This window comes from Esox lucius, chromosome 10 (assembly GCF_011004845.1).
Source record: "Esox lucius isolate fEsoLuc1 chromosome 10, fEsoLuc1.pri, whole genome shotgun sequence".
In the NCBI taxonomy this organism is placed as follows: Eukaryota; Metazoa; Chordata; class Actinopteri; order Esociformes; family Esocidae; genus Esox; species Esox lucius.
Genome location: NC_047578.1, coordinates 13,927,770 through 13,947,282, shown reverse-complemented (window position 1 = coordinate 13,947,282; position 19,513 = coordinate 13,927,770). Strand labels below are relative to the sequence as shown.

At 40.8% G+C, this 19,513-nt stretch overlaps 1 protein-coding gene across 2 annotated transcripts; it reads left to right on the top strand.

Moving 5' to 3' along the window:
- The first annotated feature begins 2,423 nt into the window (after nucleotides 1-2,423).
- Nucleotides 2,424-19,393, top strand: ube2e1 (ubiquitin conjugating enzyme E2 E1). 2 transcript variants are annotated; one of them, NM_001303793.1, is given in 6 exon segments: nucleotides 2,424-2,477; nucleotides 3,338-3,504; nucleotides 4,586-4,636; nucleotides 17,326-17,458; nucleotides 18,322-18,469; nucleotides 18,636-19,393. In NM_001303793.1, coding segments are annotated over 5 exon segments (591 nt in total). In that variant the 5' UTR covers nucleotides 2,424-2,477; nucleotides 3,338-3,343; the 3' UTR covers nucleotides 18,734-19,393.
- Nucleotides 19,394-19,513: the final 120 nt, after the last annotated feature.

Sequence of the window (19,513 nt, the reverse complement as noted above, 5' to 3'; positions counted from 1 at the left end):
TCATTCTTTTCTTCTTTGGGTGACAGTGGGGGGTTTCAATGCATTTACATTTGTTATTTAACAGATGCTCTTACTCAAAGCAACAAAGTAGGGAATACATACATTTTCCTATTGTTTTCATACTGTCTTCCTGTGGGAATCAAACACATGGCAACACAGTCCACCAACTGAGGTGTGTGTGGTAGGGGGGGGGGGGGGCAAATGTTTTAAGATTTACAGCTGTTCAACTGATTACTATACTTGTGTGGACTTTCTGTGGACAAAAATTCCATAAAAAATACAATTTTTCCTAACCCTAAATCTACCCATTAATGTAATCCCAAAAACCTTGTGCTAACCATAAATTTAAAGCACACCTTGACTCTTGACATTACTCTTAAACTTAACCTTTGTACACTTAATATATTCACCTGGCACAGCTAGAAGAGGACTGGTCACCCCTCTGAGCCTGGGTCCTCTCTATGTTTCTTCCTAAATTTCGGCCTTATTAGGGAGTTTTTCTTAGCCACTGAAATTCAACACTACTATTGTTTGCTCCTTGGGGTGTTTTGTAAAGCCAGGTGTTTAGTAAAAGCACTTTGTGACAACTGATGTAAAAAACAAAAATGTATTGATTGATTGAACCCCTTAACCTAATTTTAACCCAAAGCCTAAAATAGCCTCGATCATAAGTGAGTACTGGCCAAATGTCTTGACTTCCCCAGATTTCACCAGTATAGTAATGGGTGTATACACACCCACACACACACACACACACACACACACAGCATCTCCAGATGCAGATGCCCTTACAATTCAACAGGATTTATTTACTCACGTGGTCCACAGCTGCAGTTCTGAGATTCCATTCTATAATTCTACAGTCCAGAGTCCTGACCAGTATAACTACCAGACATTCCAGTCCCAACATGTAGGCTACCCCCTGCAACGGAACAGAACACAGACATTATGTTAAGTCTCAACATCTGGAGGTATGCCTCTAGTTCTAATACTTTGCAGGTTTTCATATAGGATCCAGTCTCTGTGGAACGGAACCTAGAAAGCTGGACATTGAACACTGCATATCAAAACCTATGTTGCCTTGGCATGCAAAACATCTGGTTTTGAGCTTTGTGGAGTCTTATATGGTAAAAATGATTAATTAGGCTCCTTCTAATCACAAATTACAACAAAATCCTCAGTCATGGTAAGCCTACACCAACACAAATCAGTATGTGGATTGCTCCGCCTACTCTAGAGACTACAACACCATTAGTGATGTTGACCCAGGTTGAATGAATGCCCATTCACAGCAATGTGGACGGGGTCAAGTCTTTCCTTTGTATGCGGTAAATGACTTGGTGAAGGTTGAATCCCAATTCCTATTAAGCAAAGAGAAGCAGTAAGGTAGACAGACTAGCAGAGGGATGCAATTATTGTTGACCGGCAGAGGAAGGGGGTCTCAACCTCCTCATCTCTCCCCCACCATAAGTATAGAATAATCGTTCCTGGTGAATCAGAGGCTACAGCCCTGACTAGTTCGCTTAATCAACCTTCACCACCAGCGTGTCCTAAAGTACCAGGGGCTAGGGAAAAGGTTGGTGAAGACATAAAAGGAAAAGTCTGTAATGTAGAAAATGATAAGACAGTTGAAATAATGTCCCATGCAAGCCACTGGCACTTCAAATGTTCATATTGCTCAGCTTTGTCAGAAGGACTGGATCCAATATATGTTGGAAGTCATTTGAAGACGGTTTATTAGAAGTGAGGCTTTTTACTATATCCTGTCATGGCCAAAATGTCTGGAAAATCCCATGTTTGGTGATGTTGGTCTATGGGTTAAAGATAGCCTAACACATTCAGACCTGTATTGGTAATTTGGAACTCAGTGGACTTGGCATGAACGACATTGTGGTCTTCGAAGCTATCCAGGCAGGTGAGTTTTGACTGTTAGCCTATCAGCAAGTTCTGTTTGCTGTCTCGCATTACATGGTCCACTGTTACTTACAATAATAGGACAGGAGTCTATTTTGATAGAATGCTCGACATGAATAAAACAAATGCGGGCCTAACAGGAAGACAAAAATAGAAAGGAAGATCTCTTCTTGTCACCCTATGCGGATTATTTCCATTTAAAATTGACCTTGTCCATTAAGAGATTCCACCCATCTCAATTATTGGGAGTGTCTGGTGACTTAACTTTTTCATGATGCATTAAGCACATTCAGAGATTTACTAGGCTATTGTGGTATCCTCAATGGTCTTTTAGAATCAGCTCATACCCCAGCTCTCCGTTGCGTTCGCTTTTTCAATTTCAGAGCGGTTCTCAGCTCTATCAACTTGACATTGTCATCGAGTGTACCCAACCGAGAGGGAATCCATTGCCCTGGATAACTCGAGCTTCGTCTGCTGCCTCTGCTGTTGCACCAGCACTTCCGCTCCGCGAGAGGCGAAAGGCACGCGTCCAGGCGACGAGGCACTTACAGACACAAAGAAAGGTATTTAACACTACATGCTTTTAAAATATCTTGGAATATGTTATCATAGTGTATTGTTTGGCGCGTCTGGGGGCTTGAGTCGACGTTTGATTCTCGGCTGTGGATACAATCTAGCCGTCGGGGGAAATTGAGGAAAATGGTCTGTCCTAAAGACTGGACTGAGATCAGCTTAGCTGCCTGCAGAGGGATAAAAGATGCCTTACAAAATCTGATTGTAAAACACATTGAATAAGGTCTACATATTCAACTAGTCTGACATTTCGACATGGGCTATTCTGTTAGGTATTTAAATAACATCTGATTTCAAAGTGAAAGTTTCATCAAGTCAATGAATGCTCAGTGGGAATGAAAAAGGAGGGTTCCCCGAACGACATCGCCCAATCCATGATTATTTCAGATGTTTACATTGAGATGTTTTGTGAATTGAGGGGATTAGCCTTTATCGTTCCTATTTGGCTGTAATAAAATGTAATCATTTCACAATAAGAGCTGCGTGTGCTGCTTTGTTGTAGCCCAACCCAGCAAAAAAAACGCTTCTGTGCAAATATTAGCTTGAGGTCAGTAGCCTAATCTGTTAAAGCGTTTGCTTTTTAAAGACTTGGAGAATGGTGTGACGATAAGTAGGATAAGTTCATATTGAATTATATGTCTGCAATGGACGTTTAAACCTATGAACCCATTGTTCGCTGAAGCCTGTAAACTAAGCTATATAACAGTTAAAGGTCGCATTTACGCCGCGGGTTATCGACATAGCCTACATAGCTATTTGCAGTAGTACTCAAATGGGGGGTTTCGACCTATAAATCTAAGCGTTGTTTTTTTTGTTGTCTGATTGTTGCTTATTGTTTTTGCCTGTGCAGATCGGTATGTCGGATGAGGATTCGCGTGCCAGTACTAGTTCTTCCTCATCTTCTTCCTCAAATCATCAGCAATTAGGCCTAGAAAAGAACACTCCTAGTAAGAAACGATCTGAAAGCAAAGGCAGCATGAGCAAGACCTCCAAACTCATCTCCACCAGCGCCAAAAGGTAAGAAATAGCCTATGATGATTGTTGTCGTGACTGACAAATAAATATTAGCCTACTATGTTTCATTGAGTTTGTGTTGTAACACAACGGCGTAGCTGACGTAAGGACACATGTTACAATGTAGGTTCTCTTTTATTCGTTTTTTTTTAATTTTTATATCCAAAACATCTGGATACATTTTTTGATTCAGATATTATGTATCATCTTTGTTTCATAGTGTTGGACAGCACTCCTACAGTTTAATTCGATTAGCCAATGAAGTGTAGGCTAACAGTAGCGTAGGCCGATTGAGAAGTTCAGTACAGTAGCCTACTACAGTGACAAGAGTACAGAGTAAAGCACAATATAGCTACTGGGCACTTAAATCCTGATCGCTATAGCCATGGTGTATGTAAGAAATAAGGCACAAGGGGTCTGGTATATGGCCAGTTAATTCTTAGGTACCATCCATGGCCGAGTATATTGGCAATTTATCACTAACCCCTGAGATGCCTTATTGCTCTTACAAACCGTTTACCGCAATTAGTGCAGTAAAAAGTTATGTGAAGTCATGACCGTAGTATACCATCACTTGTAAAAAATCCCATCACCATCACATATTCCATCACTTGTAAAAAAAAAAAAAAAGGACAAACCTTTTAATGTCCGTTTTATTTTTAAATGCATTATATTATAGGTAATTTCAACTTTGTTTTGCTCACTGGGGAGCGTATGATAAAAAAGTGATCATTTTAAAACATTGTCTGCTGTCCTTGTTGCAAGCATGTCATGAACCGTAAATAGCCCATGATTCAGTGTGACTTACTAATTTGCATTTTTGCTTTACTGTTAATTGTGAAATCATGGTAAGAGGAAGGCAAAATATTGTGTAATCGAGCCAGTGTATAGTGATATTTGTCCTCAACCGGTTTTACTATCTCAGTCTCAATCCTTTAATAAAATGTGCCTTCTGTATATTTTGGGTGCCTGCCAAGACAATGTATCTTGTTCCCTATTAGAAGCCTAATCTGCTGTATGACTCAAGAGCATGTGAGTAATTATATATTTTATTCCTTTCTTTTAATTCTTTGCATTATTTCAGAATTCAAAAGGAGTTGGCTGACATAACTTTGGATCCGCCGCCCAACTGCAGGTTGGTGTGTTTCTCTGTGTGTTTCTCTGTGTGTTTCTCTGTGTGTTTCTCTGTGTGTTTCTCTGTGTGTTTCTCTGTGTGTTTCTCTGTGTGGTATATGATGCGCACAATTCTGCTATGCATCATAGATCTTTGAAGAGGCAGATCTTTGAAGACGTGGGTTTATCCTGAGTCGAGGTTAAAGAGGGCCATGTAGTTTAGGCTTAAATAGTAAAAAAAAAACATAAGCATATAAAGTTATTGCAACAATGTATGTTTTCCAGAGCATAGAAATCATTTACTAAGACTTTTTTTTAGAGCATTTGTTGACACTGATAGGATCTGAAGAAAAGTGGCTTTGCTCTCAGATCAGCTTTCAGTGATCAAATCATACCTTAACAATATAATTAGCTTAAGTCACACTGCTGATAACCCATTATCAGCATCTGTACCCTAGAGAAATATTGCCACCTATGGCTGTACATACATATCTAAGCAGCTTATTGGGCTTACCAATAAGTCACAGACTCTGTACATCCTTCTGCACATGTTCTTACTAAATACATTTCTAAAATCTACAGACATTGGACTGTTGGCAAAATAGTCAATTTATCATATTTTATTATGTATTGATGTTGTAATTTCAGTCTGGATTTATTTGTCATTTGTTTGTTACAATCAAAGGATTTAAACATTTACCAAAACAAATGACTGACATAACGATCCAACCATCACCGCTTAGTAACCATACAATTGATAGCGATCCAACCATACAATTGATAGCCTAGTCTGCAAAAAAAACAACAAGGTTTGGTTAACTTACCCAGCCAAGACAATATTGATTGTTCTTGTATTAGATCTATTCTAAACATAAGCATTGTTCTCAGGCTTTCTTTGGTAATGGCAAAGCTGGAGGAAGAATGTTCAGCAAGGATGCACTCATTTTGATGCTATAATTAGGCCTATGTTTTTTTTTAATGCAGACATTTAAAAGCATAAAGCTATTAGACAATGCTCAAAAAGTCATATAGGATTTACAAATTATAAATTTTTTCCATGGAAATCATTGTATTTTTACATACATTTAAAGGTCACATATGGCTGAATATTTTTGCAACACCTCTAAAATTAGTGCATTTTATATACTGACAGCCTGAGAAATAAAAAAAATACTGCAGCCTTAGTTAAAAAGAAGGGAGACAAATTCTAATCTACAGTGCAAAAAATAAATGAAGGGAACACTTAAATCCCACATCAGGTCTCGATGAATAAAATATATTAAAGATCAAAATCTTTACTGTACATTATGTAATTGTTGAACAAAATGACAACAACGGTCAATGGAAATCAAAATCGCCAACCAATTGAGGGCTGGATTCAAACTTGCACTGAAAATCTAAGTAGAAAATTGAAATCACTGGCTGTTCCAATTTGTGTGAATTTCATCACGGCAACTAATAATGTGACTCAGTAGTGTGTATGGCCCCCATGTGCCTGTATGCCTTTGTCATCCATGAACTATCTACACCCTCTGGCCACACGAGGCCGGGCATTGTCGTGCACCAGGAGGAACCCAGGGCCCACTGCACCAGCTTAAGGTCTGACGATGCAGGCCGCATAACGTTCATCACGGCATCTCAGACTCTTTCACGTCTGTCACATGTGCTCAGTGTGAACCTGCTCTCATCTTTAAAGAGAAAGTGGCACCAATGGCCAACCTGCCAATTCTGGTGTTCTCTAAATGCCAATCGAGGAGCACGTTGCTGGGCTGTGAACACAAGTCCCACTAGAGGACGTCAGGCCCTCATGCCACCCTATCTGTTTCTGACATTTTGGTTAAACGTGGCCACCAGTAGCCCGCTGGACATCATTTTGTAGGGCTCTGGCAGTGCTCCTCTTGTTCCTCCTCGCGCAAAGAGCAGATACCGGTCCTGCTGCTGGGTTCAATGCCCATACGGCCCTATCGAGCTCTCGTTGTGTAACGGCCAGTCTTCTGGAATCCCCTCCATGCTCTTGAGACTGTACTTGGAGACAATATAAACTTTCTTAGGACGGCACGTATAGATGTGCCGCCCTGGAAGAGCTGGACTACGTGTGCCACCTGTATGGGCTGCAGGTACTATGCTTTCAGTACTGACAAGGACACTAGCAAAAGGCAAAACTAGAGAAGAATCAGTCTGGAAGGATAAGGAGAGAGCAATTGTCTGTGGCCACCACCTGCAAAACCATTCCCTATTTGGGGGTTGTCTTGCTGTTGCCTCTCCAGTGCAGTCCTGTTGTCACTTATGTGCTCCAAAACAAGGAATTATTAATTTAATTATTAATTCACAATCACTTATGCTTCCTAAATGGGTATATTGATATCCCTAAAGTTTAATTGATTTGGTGTTACACTGTAATTTTAATTTATTTGAGCAGTGTACAATTTAGCAGTACCTTTTAGCAACAATTATTATTATCGTAATATTTACATTGTGCATAGATCAGTGTCTTGGTGCTATTAGATAACTCCGGTTCCAAAAGGCATCTTTAATTTGTGGCAAATTGCCAATACCCTGTATAATGAGGGTTGATTGGCACTCGACAGAGCTTACAACATTAATGAAATGGGTACAAGAACGGTCAATTACAAAGATATTAGTAATGGTGTACCTTAAGTCGACATTAAGATGTCGGCAGTCAAAGAAAGACAACTGAACAGCTTGATTCTACGTATATAGCAAAGATTTTTGACAAGAACAATTAGCTGTTATATGAGTGGTCTGAGGCAGTTGATTAACAACATGTTTTCAAGTGCAACTTTTAATAATGGCTTTGAGAAACAGCCCGAAGATGAAACATGATTAACTTAGCCTTAAGATCCTAGTGGGGAGTTTTAGACATCATTAGTATAGTAATACTCTACAAAGACTCACGCTCAAACGCAATCTGTAGACAGGAGACACACGCGGTTTCTCTTTCGTGCGCTAAATAACCTTGAAGGCCAGTGAGGGGGGGGCAACACATACTCTGTGTGTGTATCTGGCACAGTGAGGTAAGAACTGACGTAATGCCGCAGACAACAAGTGGCTGCGACCCAGTCCGTGTCCACCTTGATTGACAAAGCCATTGCTATTGGCAACTGTAGGTCAGCACTTTGTCTAGACCTTGAGAGGCGAGCTGATTACATGTTGCAGCAGTTCTCCCTACCACAAGTTAGACACACGTGCGCGAAAGACAACGCGCACACCCGGTCCTAAAACAAGCATTTATCTAGCCGATGACACTGGCGCATGATTGCTATGGTTTCAGTGGAGGCTGACTCTGAGTAATTCTACGGTTTGAGTCAGGAGCTTAACACCCCGCACCTGAAAAAGATCACGACGGGAAGAAACCCTGTTTGACAGACTGTAGTCGTTCCGTCCACACCGTAGGCTGCTTTTTGTGGCATGCTCCAGTCTAGAGGGCCAGCTCTGGGGCTGCTGTGGTAATGGGAAGGTCCTTGGTTAATCCAGTAGGATTATGGGGTTTAGAACCCCATCAACACGCGTGGCCCGGATGCTTGGAAACCACTGGCTCAGGGGGGGAGGGGGGTGGGTGGCTTGAGGGCATGGACGCTCTGACCCAGTGAACCCAGATCATCTGTTGCCACCTGATTCGTCGACTAGTAGACTGACCAGACTCGGTTGTTGTGTTGAATGTAGTTTTGTGTAGATAGACACACCTTCAAGAAAACATTGTTCTCACAGACCCTTTCGTAGTTCCAGAAAACACTGTTGTAGCTGAAATTATATCAAATGAACTGGGCATCTATATCCCTGACATGCCTGCTGCAGGAGGGCTGCATTTTAAAGGACACCCCAAGTCGTTTATTGGTTTGACTTGTTCGATTGGTGTGGCGTGTTAAGCTTTGACCAAGCGAGGCATTTGATTGTTGTCGATTTCTTTTAAACAGTTTCTGACCCTTGATTTCTCAGAGAGGTATACTGTGAAGCAGCCAAGAGTTTATTTTTTATTCTAGATCAAGCTTCGTTTTCTCTATAATGGTGGATAATGCTTGTCCATCTGCCCCCAAGTCTAGCAGGCTTGTAACTACACAAGCATGTCACAGAAGGTGCTGAAACATTAATTCCAATGGCATGTCAGTCAAGTTTACATTGTCAGCAAAATCAAAATGAAAAAAAAGTGGCTGTGGTATTAAATATTGTCTCTCTATTTCTTACTACTAATGCTGTCATTTTTTGATAGATCAACTAATTTTGGTTCAACTTTATTTAGCATAGTTTTGTAATACCTCAACATGGTCATTACCATATCATTACAACGGACATTGTGTCAGTATCAGAAGAAGGATCAGGACGGGTAGAACAATGCCACTCTGTCTCGGAGCGTGTCGACCATGTGCGCTGGCATCTTGCATTTTTTTTGTCCAGACAGCATCAGGTACACAAAGTACATGGAGTAAGACTGGGGTACGTTTTGCTCACTCTGAGGGCTTCTCGGGTAAGATCACCAAAATGACTTAATGGAATTAACATTTAAACAGTATACTAATGCACACTTAGCGCATTTGTTGACGTCTTCAACCTCGCTATAAACATATCGAAGATCTCATTGGGCATATCAAAAGGATATTTCCTATAGGTATCATCATGCCAAATTGATCCATTTAGACCAGGATGAATTGTTTGGACATGTTGGAAAATGGCTTCCATGGGGTTAATGTGTAACTCATCGGATGGCCTTGCACCTACATATATTTTAGCCCTGTACCTACAGATCACACATAGTGATGAACAAAAACATCCAGCGAGCGGGAGTTCTGTGGGCGGAAACCGCTTGTTAATGAGAGAAGTCAGAGCAGACTGGCCAGATTCCTGCAATCTGCCAGAAATCCTCCAATAAAACAACCACACTTCTTCTCCATGGTGTGCAGAGGGGCGTATCTGAACATACAACACGTCAAACCTTGAAGTTTGAAGGAGGCAGAAGGCATATTAGGTGTATGTAAAATTTTTATTTTATGGCTGATTATGGCACCTAGAAAAGTGTCAAAACCTATGATTCTAGGCAAGACATTAGCCGTAATATGGCCATTAAAATTAAATTGATAAGTGGCTTTGGATGAGAGCGTCTGCTAATGTCTGAAATGTAAATGTCAGATGTGGGACCATGCCAAGGCTCTTTTGCTTAAGACCGGGACGAAGTTACAGCATTAAAATACATTTAGGTTTTACGGGTTTAAGAAATGGCCTTAATGTGTGCAATTGAGAATGTGGCTAATTTCAGGAAGTGTTATATAACAAACATAATATTTACCAGGAGGCTATAGTGTACTATATAAGTTCAAACAAATAGGCTGGAAATTAGCTGCAAACTAACCTGATATACCTTAGTCCCTCATTAAAATCATACTCTGGGTGTTTTTAAAATTGTTTGTTAATAAACTATTCAAATATGAAAAGGGGGCTTTGAGGAAAAAAAGTTGGGAACCCCTGCTAGTGTCTTGAATTGGGCTCAGACAGATCTTTCAGGGTAATTCTAGTTTGTGTGACATGCTTGTGTGACGAATCTCCTTATCGGGGACCTGAAGACTTCAGCTTTATGGGCTAACACAGCCTTCTGGTTTCAAGTAAGTTTGAGTTTGAACCGCCTTTTTAGAAGAACTGAGGGTTTGTTCCGTTCTACTGCTGAAGCATGTACATTATCTTCTCTTACTCTTACTGTATGTCAACACATTGTTGTATTTTCTATGCTCTGTTAGCTACATAGCTGATCAGGGGGATTTTGTTTCTAATGCTTCGCTGAATATTAAGTTACTTCATTTGGATATCAGTGGAAGGGAGATTTGCTGATTTTTCAGCACTCAACTGAAGAGTGGGGTGTGTTATATAATTTATACCATTCTCCCTCTGTTGAGATGGGCCAAACTGTACTTCATTTGCTGGGTTAAGCATCCCTCATCGTCCGTGACTGGAACCATGCAAATCAGCGTGTCAAAACATTTGAGCCAACACAGTAAACATGCTGTTCAGGGTAGATGTGAAGGGCATTGCTGTCCTTCTGATCAGTCTGTAGATCTGTTTTCAGTAGTTAAGTTCCCTGTTATGGATGTTTTGTGCAATTGCAAGCATGTCACATTTTCAGGTGGCATTCGTCAAAAGCTAATTATTCTTGACAGAGGGAATGACAGAGCACATGTGTCTGGTTTTATTTTTACACTCTTGTCATTGCAGAACATCTCAAACTTGTTCCTTACCTCCTAGTTCTCTCTCACACGCTCTCTTGCCGTTCTTTTCCCTCAGCTTGCTGTTTGGCTGTTGCTGCCTTGTAAATTATTTGTGCTGTTTTTGATCTCTTTCAATAACTCTTTCTCACACCCCCCCCCCAGTCATCCTTCCTGGATGTAGCTCCCGGGTGTCCAGCCTGGCAGCAGTGGCTCGCTGGGTTTCTGACATTCTCAGTTGGAGCTCATGACAGAGTTGATAGGTTACGCTGTATATTAATGGCTGCGTGCGAATGTAAATGCTCTAAGACTGTTTTGAAACGTATGTTCCTCTGGCCTCTGACTGGTAACTCACCTAATGTCTGTCGGTTTTCCCGAATCGCTTGTTTATTTGTCTGGTGTTTCTTGGCTGTCTTTCTGCTCTCTTGTCTGTTGCTCTCTGCGTGTGCCTGTAAAGGTGTTTGCACTTAAAACATCGAAGGTGCAGGTCATTCTTGGTTTACTTTAGTCTACTCTGATTGAATGTTTAGAGTGAGAGGCTCTTTCTCGAAGGCATAAGAGTGGTACTGTTACTGAGTGTTGGAGCTGTTGGTATGTGTGACTGATGGCTGACGTGAAGCCTTGTGTGTGTGTGTGTGTGTGTGCGTGCGTGTGAATACTACCACGGTCTCTGAAAAGCTTTTCAAATCTATATGAAGGCCTCTCCCTGGAGAGGAAGTGGCTAGCACTCGCTGTAGTGTTAGCTGGCTCTAAAAAGTCAAAAGTAGTTTTGCCCTCTGAGTTGGTATTTCTGAACAGATTTGGGTTGTTTATTTGGTAGCCACGATTGGGATTGTACCCAGTGTCGGGATAATGGAAGCTGTTATGCTTTCAGCAGTCAGGGTCTGTCGGGAAACTGTTCCTGTAGTGTTATTTTGGCGGTTTCAATGTTGGAACAGCCTTGTGATCACCAGGGCACACAGCAGAAAGAAACGTTTTGAAACAGAAAATGTGTGTTTTTTTTTTTCTGGTAATAAATACATCCTGTTTCATTCTGTTTGAAAACAGTTTCTGGCAGACAGGCAGCTACGCAGATGGGTTCACCCTCTTAACAACTCTTTAGTTTCTGATGATTCATTGTGATTTGTAGCCCCAGGTGGTTTTACTCCGTCCGTGTGGTGGAAGGCCTTGTGGGAACACGGCAGACTGTGTGGTTTATATTCAGCCAGGTAGGAACACACCTCTGGGAGACACAAGACTATATAGGGGAAGTAACGCCATCATAAACCGTCAAATTAATGGCATGTTGTTGTCTTTCACTTCCCCCACATTCAACATAACACCCAGAAACCAACAGTCAATTACAAATTTTGTGAATGAAAAAAAACAACCTGATGCATTCTCATTACTCCTGTGATGTTAGGTTAATACTTATGAATTATAATAATGTAAAAAAAAAAAAAAAAAGTATAATAATAAAGATGAACAATTATCATGATGAATTAGATGTGTAGAGTATCTTTGTGTCAGTCTTGATCCTCAGCTCTTTACGCTGTAAGGGAGGGGGACTCATCCGTCATCAAAGTGAGACTGAGGCATCCTCCTGGGAGATGTATGGGGTGCCGTTTGTGCCAGAACACTCAGCACACAACAGCCATCAGAAGGAAAATGGTCTGTAACTAAATATTTCACGGATGGCTCTACACCTGTTGTCCACAAAGCGAAGGACAAAGAACGTGATTTGATAGATGTCAATTATGAATGATGATTAGGTGGCTGGGATGGAAATAGGGCCCAGCTGGGAATGGGGCCAGGACACTGCGTTAAGTGCCATGGGATTTTTAATGATCAGAATCATTACATCACACTGAAGGAAAACCTGACTCAAAGGCCGATTGCAGACATAAATAGAAGAGCTAATATAAGTGTGTGTGACTGCCATTATCTTCCTGTACATTCTTTCAGCCGCTCTGTTGAAGTAATATCATTACACTATCTACAATCTCCTCTGTTATGACAGCTTGGTGTACATTAGACCCTGTTTCTGGTTATCACTCTAGAAAATGCTAGAACTCGTTAATGAGTTGGAGGAGATGTGATGACAGATGGTGCACGTAAAATAGACAACATCTGCACTTAGACATATTCCTGGCAGGCCTTGGTGTCAAGTGAGAGTTGCAGCCAAGTGTTTGGTGGCCCCTGATATGACTGGTCTTTACACAGGGGCGTCTGTTCCAATTTCAGTTTAAAAGCTGGACTTGGATGATTAGCACCTGTTGGCTAAAGGAGAGCTGAATAAATACAGAAAAAAACTATATTGATGATTCTTGGCTGGAAATAAAATCTCACATCTGGGCACAGAGTGTGGTAATGCAGTACCGGTCAGACATGACCAAAGAAAAGCCTGCCTCCTGAACACCTTTGCCTGTTTTGAGGTCCTCAGCAACTGGCCATCTGTCCCTTGGACTTATAAGACTTAAGTAAACTAAATTGCTGCACAATACTCCAGTCAGAAATCTGATGATTTTTCTCTATCTGTATATTCTGCTGACTGTAGATGTTTATTATGTACTGGGTAAAGTCAACCTTGTGTAGTTTTTGTATATTTTGTTCCTCTATGTTGTCTACCACTATCATCACTATTCCATAACATTTTCTAAAAATAGGTACATTTACTGAGAGGCTAAAGGTGATTCTGATGTATCAGTTGGACTTTGAGTCAAAACTTACCAATTTCGCTTTAAACAATGAAAACGTGTAAATATAAGAATAGTGGAGCTGCGTTGGTTAGACCCAGGTTAATATCCTGGTCACAGAATACCGACTGTGTCTTGGAGAATCAGAAAAGGGCAACGCCAAAATCCACGTGGGGCGGAGAAAGTGTTTGACAGGGTTGCTTTGCCCCTAGTCATAACATCCTTTAGGAATTTCAAATGTATACATTGAAGTAATTAACCAGATATGTTTATCCAGAGCGATTGAGTGCAAAACGTATCATACTGGCCATATCTGGGAATTAAACCCTTGGCGCTGCAAGCACTGTGTTCTAGCAGCTGAGCAACCATCATATAGTATTGTTATTGGAGTTTGCTAGTGGAATTGATTCTTTTGACATTTTTTACAGAATTCCTGTAAGGTTTCTACTAGACTTTCCTTAAAGGATTGTCATAGCACCACATCCTCCAATAACTATCCTATCCAAGAAAGAAAATCCTAAAGGATTTTTTGAGTAGTCAAATTGTGCATTAGCAACTTCATGTAGCAGGTAAGGAACCTGCTAGCTTAGCTGTGGTTGTTTGCCTGATGGGCACTCCAGAGATTGGTCAGTGAATGAAGAAAGGCATAACACTCCCTCCTAACAGCCAGTCAGCCATTCTAGTTTAGTTTGTCACACCATGTCATAAAGTTAGCTAATCATGCTAATCATCACGAAATCCCCTTGTAGAAAGCAAAGAACAGCTTTTTTTCACTTTGTGTTTTCGAATCATGTTCTTAAGGCCTACTTCCTGGTTGAGCAAGCAGTGTGATGTGCAAGTTGCCATGATAAGACTAGGCCATAATCAAGATTTGGAAACTGTCAATTGCAAAAATCTAATCTGACCTCGTCGCCTCTCTCTCTTTATCAGTAACCTGTCTCTCTAAGGTCAGAGAAGAACCCACTTCTTCCCCCATCTGTCATTTACCTGAATGTCAACACAACACTCATTACAGTGTGGTCTGTTGAACTGAATGTGTACAGTGACTGCAGCATGGCATATCGCCCCATAGTCTGAGAACAGTGTAGGGCCTTGTCTGTTGGAGAATGGAGAGGAGAACACAGTCTCTCCTATGTGGGTTTGCTGTGTATCACACACATCTGTTGTCAGGCAGAGAAACCACACAGGCTGGATGGCTTTAATGTAATCTGATACAATGCTCATGTATGTATGGATTGTTCAGTGTATAATTAGGTACAGTATTCAAGGCAGAGACTGTCCTATGTTTATGGAATTGGATTAGGTTAGGTCATGACTGTGGCTTTTGCGGTAGAACCGCTTTCTGTGGCCACATTAATAGTTCCAAAAAGGAATCATAGTAACCCATATGCAAACAGTGCTTTCTTTATTGCTGTTAGCATGAATGCGAAGGATATATTTACCCAGATGACTACTGACTAGTCATTTTTAAATATATACCTTGTCTGTGAATTTATTTGTGAATACAGTCGGGTGGCATTTATGTATTACTAGGCTAATGAAGGTAACACTTATGACTCAACAACGGCCACATCTGGATTTCAAAATGATGTAGATTACTGAACACACATTTCCCAATGGATTTCTTAGTGGGAAAGGTTGGATTACAATGGACCAAAGAAATTGTCCGTTACAATTTTACATTATTTAAATCTAGATGTTTATGTGTGGGTTGCAGTGTTTTCTTTTTATTTATATAGTCAACTGAAGAAGCATTGGTAACCTTCATGAAAATGAGATAAGGTAAATGCCAAAAATAAACACACACAATGAGTCATGTTTTGGGCTAAAACATAAGTCATATACTTTTCTTGCAACACAATAATTTATCGAACACAAAACATTTTGAGTATATTTTCTGCTAACATAGATTTCAAAAGTATCGCCACCACTACAATCCATGTTTCGTAAAGCCTCCCTTGGTATGGATAACAGCATTGAGCCTCTTCCTGTAATGTTGACACGGTTGGCGCACAGTTTTGAAAGGATCTTTCAAAACTGCTCGTCCATGTGGCTCCTCCTTTTCAAGATCCTTGATAGTGTTACGTTTGCGCTTGTGAACTGTCCTCTTCAGTTCACACCACAGGTTTTCAATTGGATTCCAGTTTGGAGACTGAGATGGTCATTGTAAAACATTGGTTTTGTGGTTCGTTAAGCATTTTGTAGATTTTGATGTATGTTTTGGGGTCATTGTCTTGTTGAAAGGCCCGTCCACATTCAAGTCTCAAACTCCTGGCAGGGGCAACCAGGTTTTGGGCTAAAATACCCTGGTACTTAATGGAATTCATAATGCCATTGATCTTGTCATGTTTATGGACCACTTGTAGTAAAACAGCGCCAAAGCATCAATGATCCACCACCACATTTTACTGTGGGTAACATGTGCTTTACCTTGAAAACAGTCCCCTTTTGTCACCAAGCATGCGGATGTGTATGGCATCTTACCACAACACGCAACTGTAGTTCCAATAACACTTGGCAAAGTTCCGGTTTTACACAATTTGTGGGTTGGGCTCAGTAAAGGCTTCTTTTGTGTAACAATTCCAAAGAGCTTGTTGACAAGGAGGAGACATCTAGCAATTGACTTTGAGGCTAGATTAACACCAAGATTCTACTACACCAAGATTCTGATCCTTGGATTCTTCTTTGCTGCCCTCGCCATCTTCTACGCCATCTTACGCAGAGCATGGGGGCAATATGCACATGCATCCTCTTAACAAATGTGCAACTTTTCCAGTCTTCTAAAACTTTTTAATTATTACTCTCACTGTATCTAGCAGTATTTTTAACTGTATGTTTTGTTATCCTTATCATGATCTGTGTAGGTCAACAACCAGCTGTCTCCTTTTAACTGACAACTCTTTGGTTTTATCCAAGGTGATGGATGACAAAGGGATTGTAAATGCGTGCAAAGTCATATTTATACCCCAGGGAAACAGGAACCGGGGAAAGGCATCAATACAGTTCCTGGAGACTGTGAACAGCTAAAAAGCATCGAATTTCATAACAGATGCCACTATGTTTGTTTTCATTTTAAATATTATTCAGAGGTGCCAATACATGTAAAAACAATGTTTTGCAGAAAAAATTAGCTAATTGGAAAAATGTCTTGGGTTTACGAAATTGTTGAAATAAAAGTATACAGCTCCCCCTTATGATTGAGGCCAAAATTGCCTCAGGAGCCCCATTCAACCCATATCAGGTTGGCTTGTTATCTTGCTGAGAAAATAAACTGCATAGCAGTCTAGCTCTGCATAGCACTCTTGTTTTGGTTTACTATGAGGCAGTGACATGACTTATGCCATGTTGATCTGATAATGAGTTACATACCAGCTGATAAAATGCTGTGAATGATATTGGGTTATCAATGAATGAAGTCCACATTTCATAGTTTTGTTGTTTTAAGAAGATTTTATTGCTTTGAAAGAAGAGTTCATTGTTTAGTTGGGGTCAACGATGGCTCCATCCAAAAAAAACATTGGATGAATAATGCATCCTGACATTGAGATCTGGCATTTAGAGAACTACAGTTCTTAGACTAAGAGGACGCTATTGTAATAATCTAAAATCTAAGTAGGCCCAAGGGAAGGTTCTGCATCATTCTTGTTTGATAACATGTTGCCTTATTTGTTGAAAGTTAGTCATTTTGTATAAGGTGTCAGTCTCTGTAAACCACATGGTCTGTTTATCTGTGTTCTACAGAGAAAACAAGTGTAAAGATTTTTTTGGGCTTTCCCCATTTGGGTCTGAAATAACATGAAACACCATAATGAACCTGTGTGTCTTCGCAGCGCTGGTCCTAAAGGAGACAACATCTATGAATGGAGATCCACCATCCTGGGACCACCAGGCTCTGTGTATGAGGGAGGAGTCTTCTTCCTAGATATCGCCTTCACACCAGACTACCCCTTCAAACCACCCAAGGTACGGACTCAGTCATAATTTGACTCCATACACCAGGAGTAGAACATTGTTCCCCACCACCACTATGTCGGAGACCCGCTTAATTCACTTGACATTTTGCCGCGAGGGAGGCTGGGGGGGGGGGGGGGGTGCGTTTTAGGATCCAAACAATGACTAGAACATTCAATCAATCAATCAAATGTATTTATAAAGCCCTTTTTATAACAGCAGTTGTCATTAAAGTGCTTTTACAAAAACACCCGGCCTTAAACCCCAAGGAGTAAAAAAATGTAGTGCTGAATTTCCATTCCTTGTCATTACACAGCTTTTTTTTTTTAGGCCAACACAGTGTCACTTTAGAAGGGAAACCGGTATTGTCATGTTTGCCACTGGAGAGAGCCATGGCATCTTTATTTGAGTGGATTGGTGTGTGGGTCGTTTGTACAGTAGTTATCTGTGCAAATTGCATACAGTTCCAGTTAACTGAAGTCAGAAAGTCCCCGCTGGAAATGTGGCTTTGATGATTAATTCAATATGGATTCTGCCTGTGTTTCTTCAGTACCAGGATCGTACAATTTTTTTTTTTACGTGTATAGCCAATGCTAACACAGCAGTTCATACTTTGTAAGATTCTAAGCGGAGCTTAAGCTGTCAACACGTTAAAATGAATAGAAGATGCATACCAGAGCTGCACTGGTAGGAAATTGTGGGTATGTGCGCGTTTGAGCAGCGCGACCTCTGAGGACCGTGGTCTATAACTGCATAGTCACGTCACCATGGGACACCGGGATAACTTCTGTTAGGGCAAAAACCATTACCACGTGTTCCTGGAGGGGTCCGTGTGCAATGGTCATTCTACACATCTGCTTTACACCTTTTTTTAGGTGACTTTCCGTACCAGGATCTACCACTGTAACATCAACAGTCAGGGGGTGATTTGTCTGGACATCCTGAAGGACAACTGGAGTCCCGCCCTCACCATCTCCAAGGTGCTGCTGTCCATCTGCTCCCTGCTCACTGACTGCAACCCTGGTGAGACCTAAGACACAATATTTGGTGATTTAATTTAGTGCATATGGAAATACTGTATATTTTATTACAGTTTATGATATGAAATGCATTTAGTGTCTGTGCTGTCTGGCCTAAACTGGCATGAATGCCCTACCTAATAACTCTTTGTATTATTCAACTTTCACAGCGGACCCTCTGGTAGGAAGCATCGCAACCCAGTACACAACCAACAGACCAGAGCACGACAGGATAGCCAAACAGTGGACCAAGAGATACGCCACATAGACTGACCAGACTGGAGGACTGGGTTGTATTCATTAGGCATTAAATTGTTGTTTTCCGTTCAATGGCCTAATGCAGGTGTTTTCAAGCGTCTTCTCTGGGACCCCCAGCTATTCCATGCATTTAAACGACTCCCCTGCTAGCATACTTGAATGATCTTGTCACCTGATTATACATTTTTTTTGAATATGTGACTCAGGTGAGCTAGTTCAAGGCTACAACAAAATTGTGAAACGTCTGGGGTTCTAGAGCGTAGATTTGAAAACCATTGACCTAATGAATATGACCCTGGGCAACTTGAAAATATGTGTGGGGATGTCAGAGAGCTCCTTCTGGGATGACTCTGGAACTGTTGGGGCAAGGGAGGGTAGAGATTAGGGGGGTATTTTTATCCTAGAATTGAAGTCTTCTCTCCTGATATTCTGTTGTTTATTATGGTCTTTAAGTTATCTCGGCCCGTATATTATAATCGAGATTTTGGCAATGTTTTTCAAAGTGTTTTCTTCTGTAAATGATATTTTTTCTGCTAACTGTGCTTTTAATTAAAATTATTCTACATTTGAGTGCTTGTATAAAGGTGTCTCACACAGCATGGTTTCCTGGTAGAATTCCAAATCTCATGTCAATGTGAATTTTTCACTGATATTAAAGATACCGTTGGTGTAAGATCTCTTGCACGTCTACATTTAATTAGGTAAAATTCTACATTTTGTTGAAATGATAGTATTTTAGCTTATCATAATGTCTAGGATAACGCTTGCGTGAATTAGCGGTGCATATTGT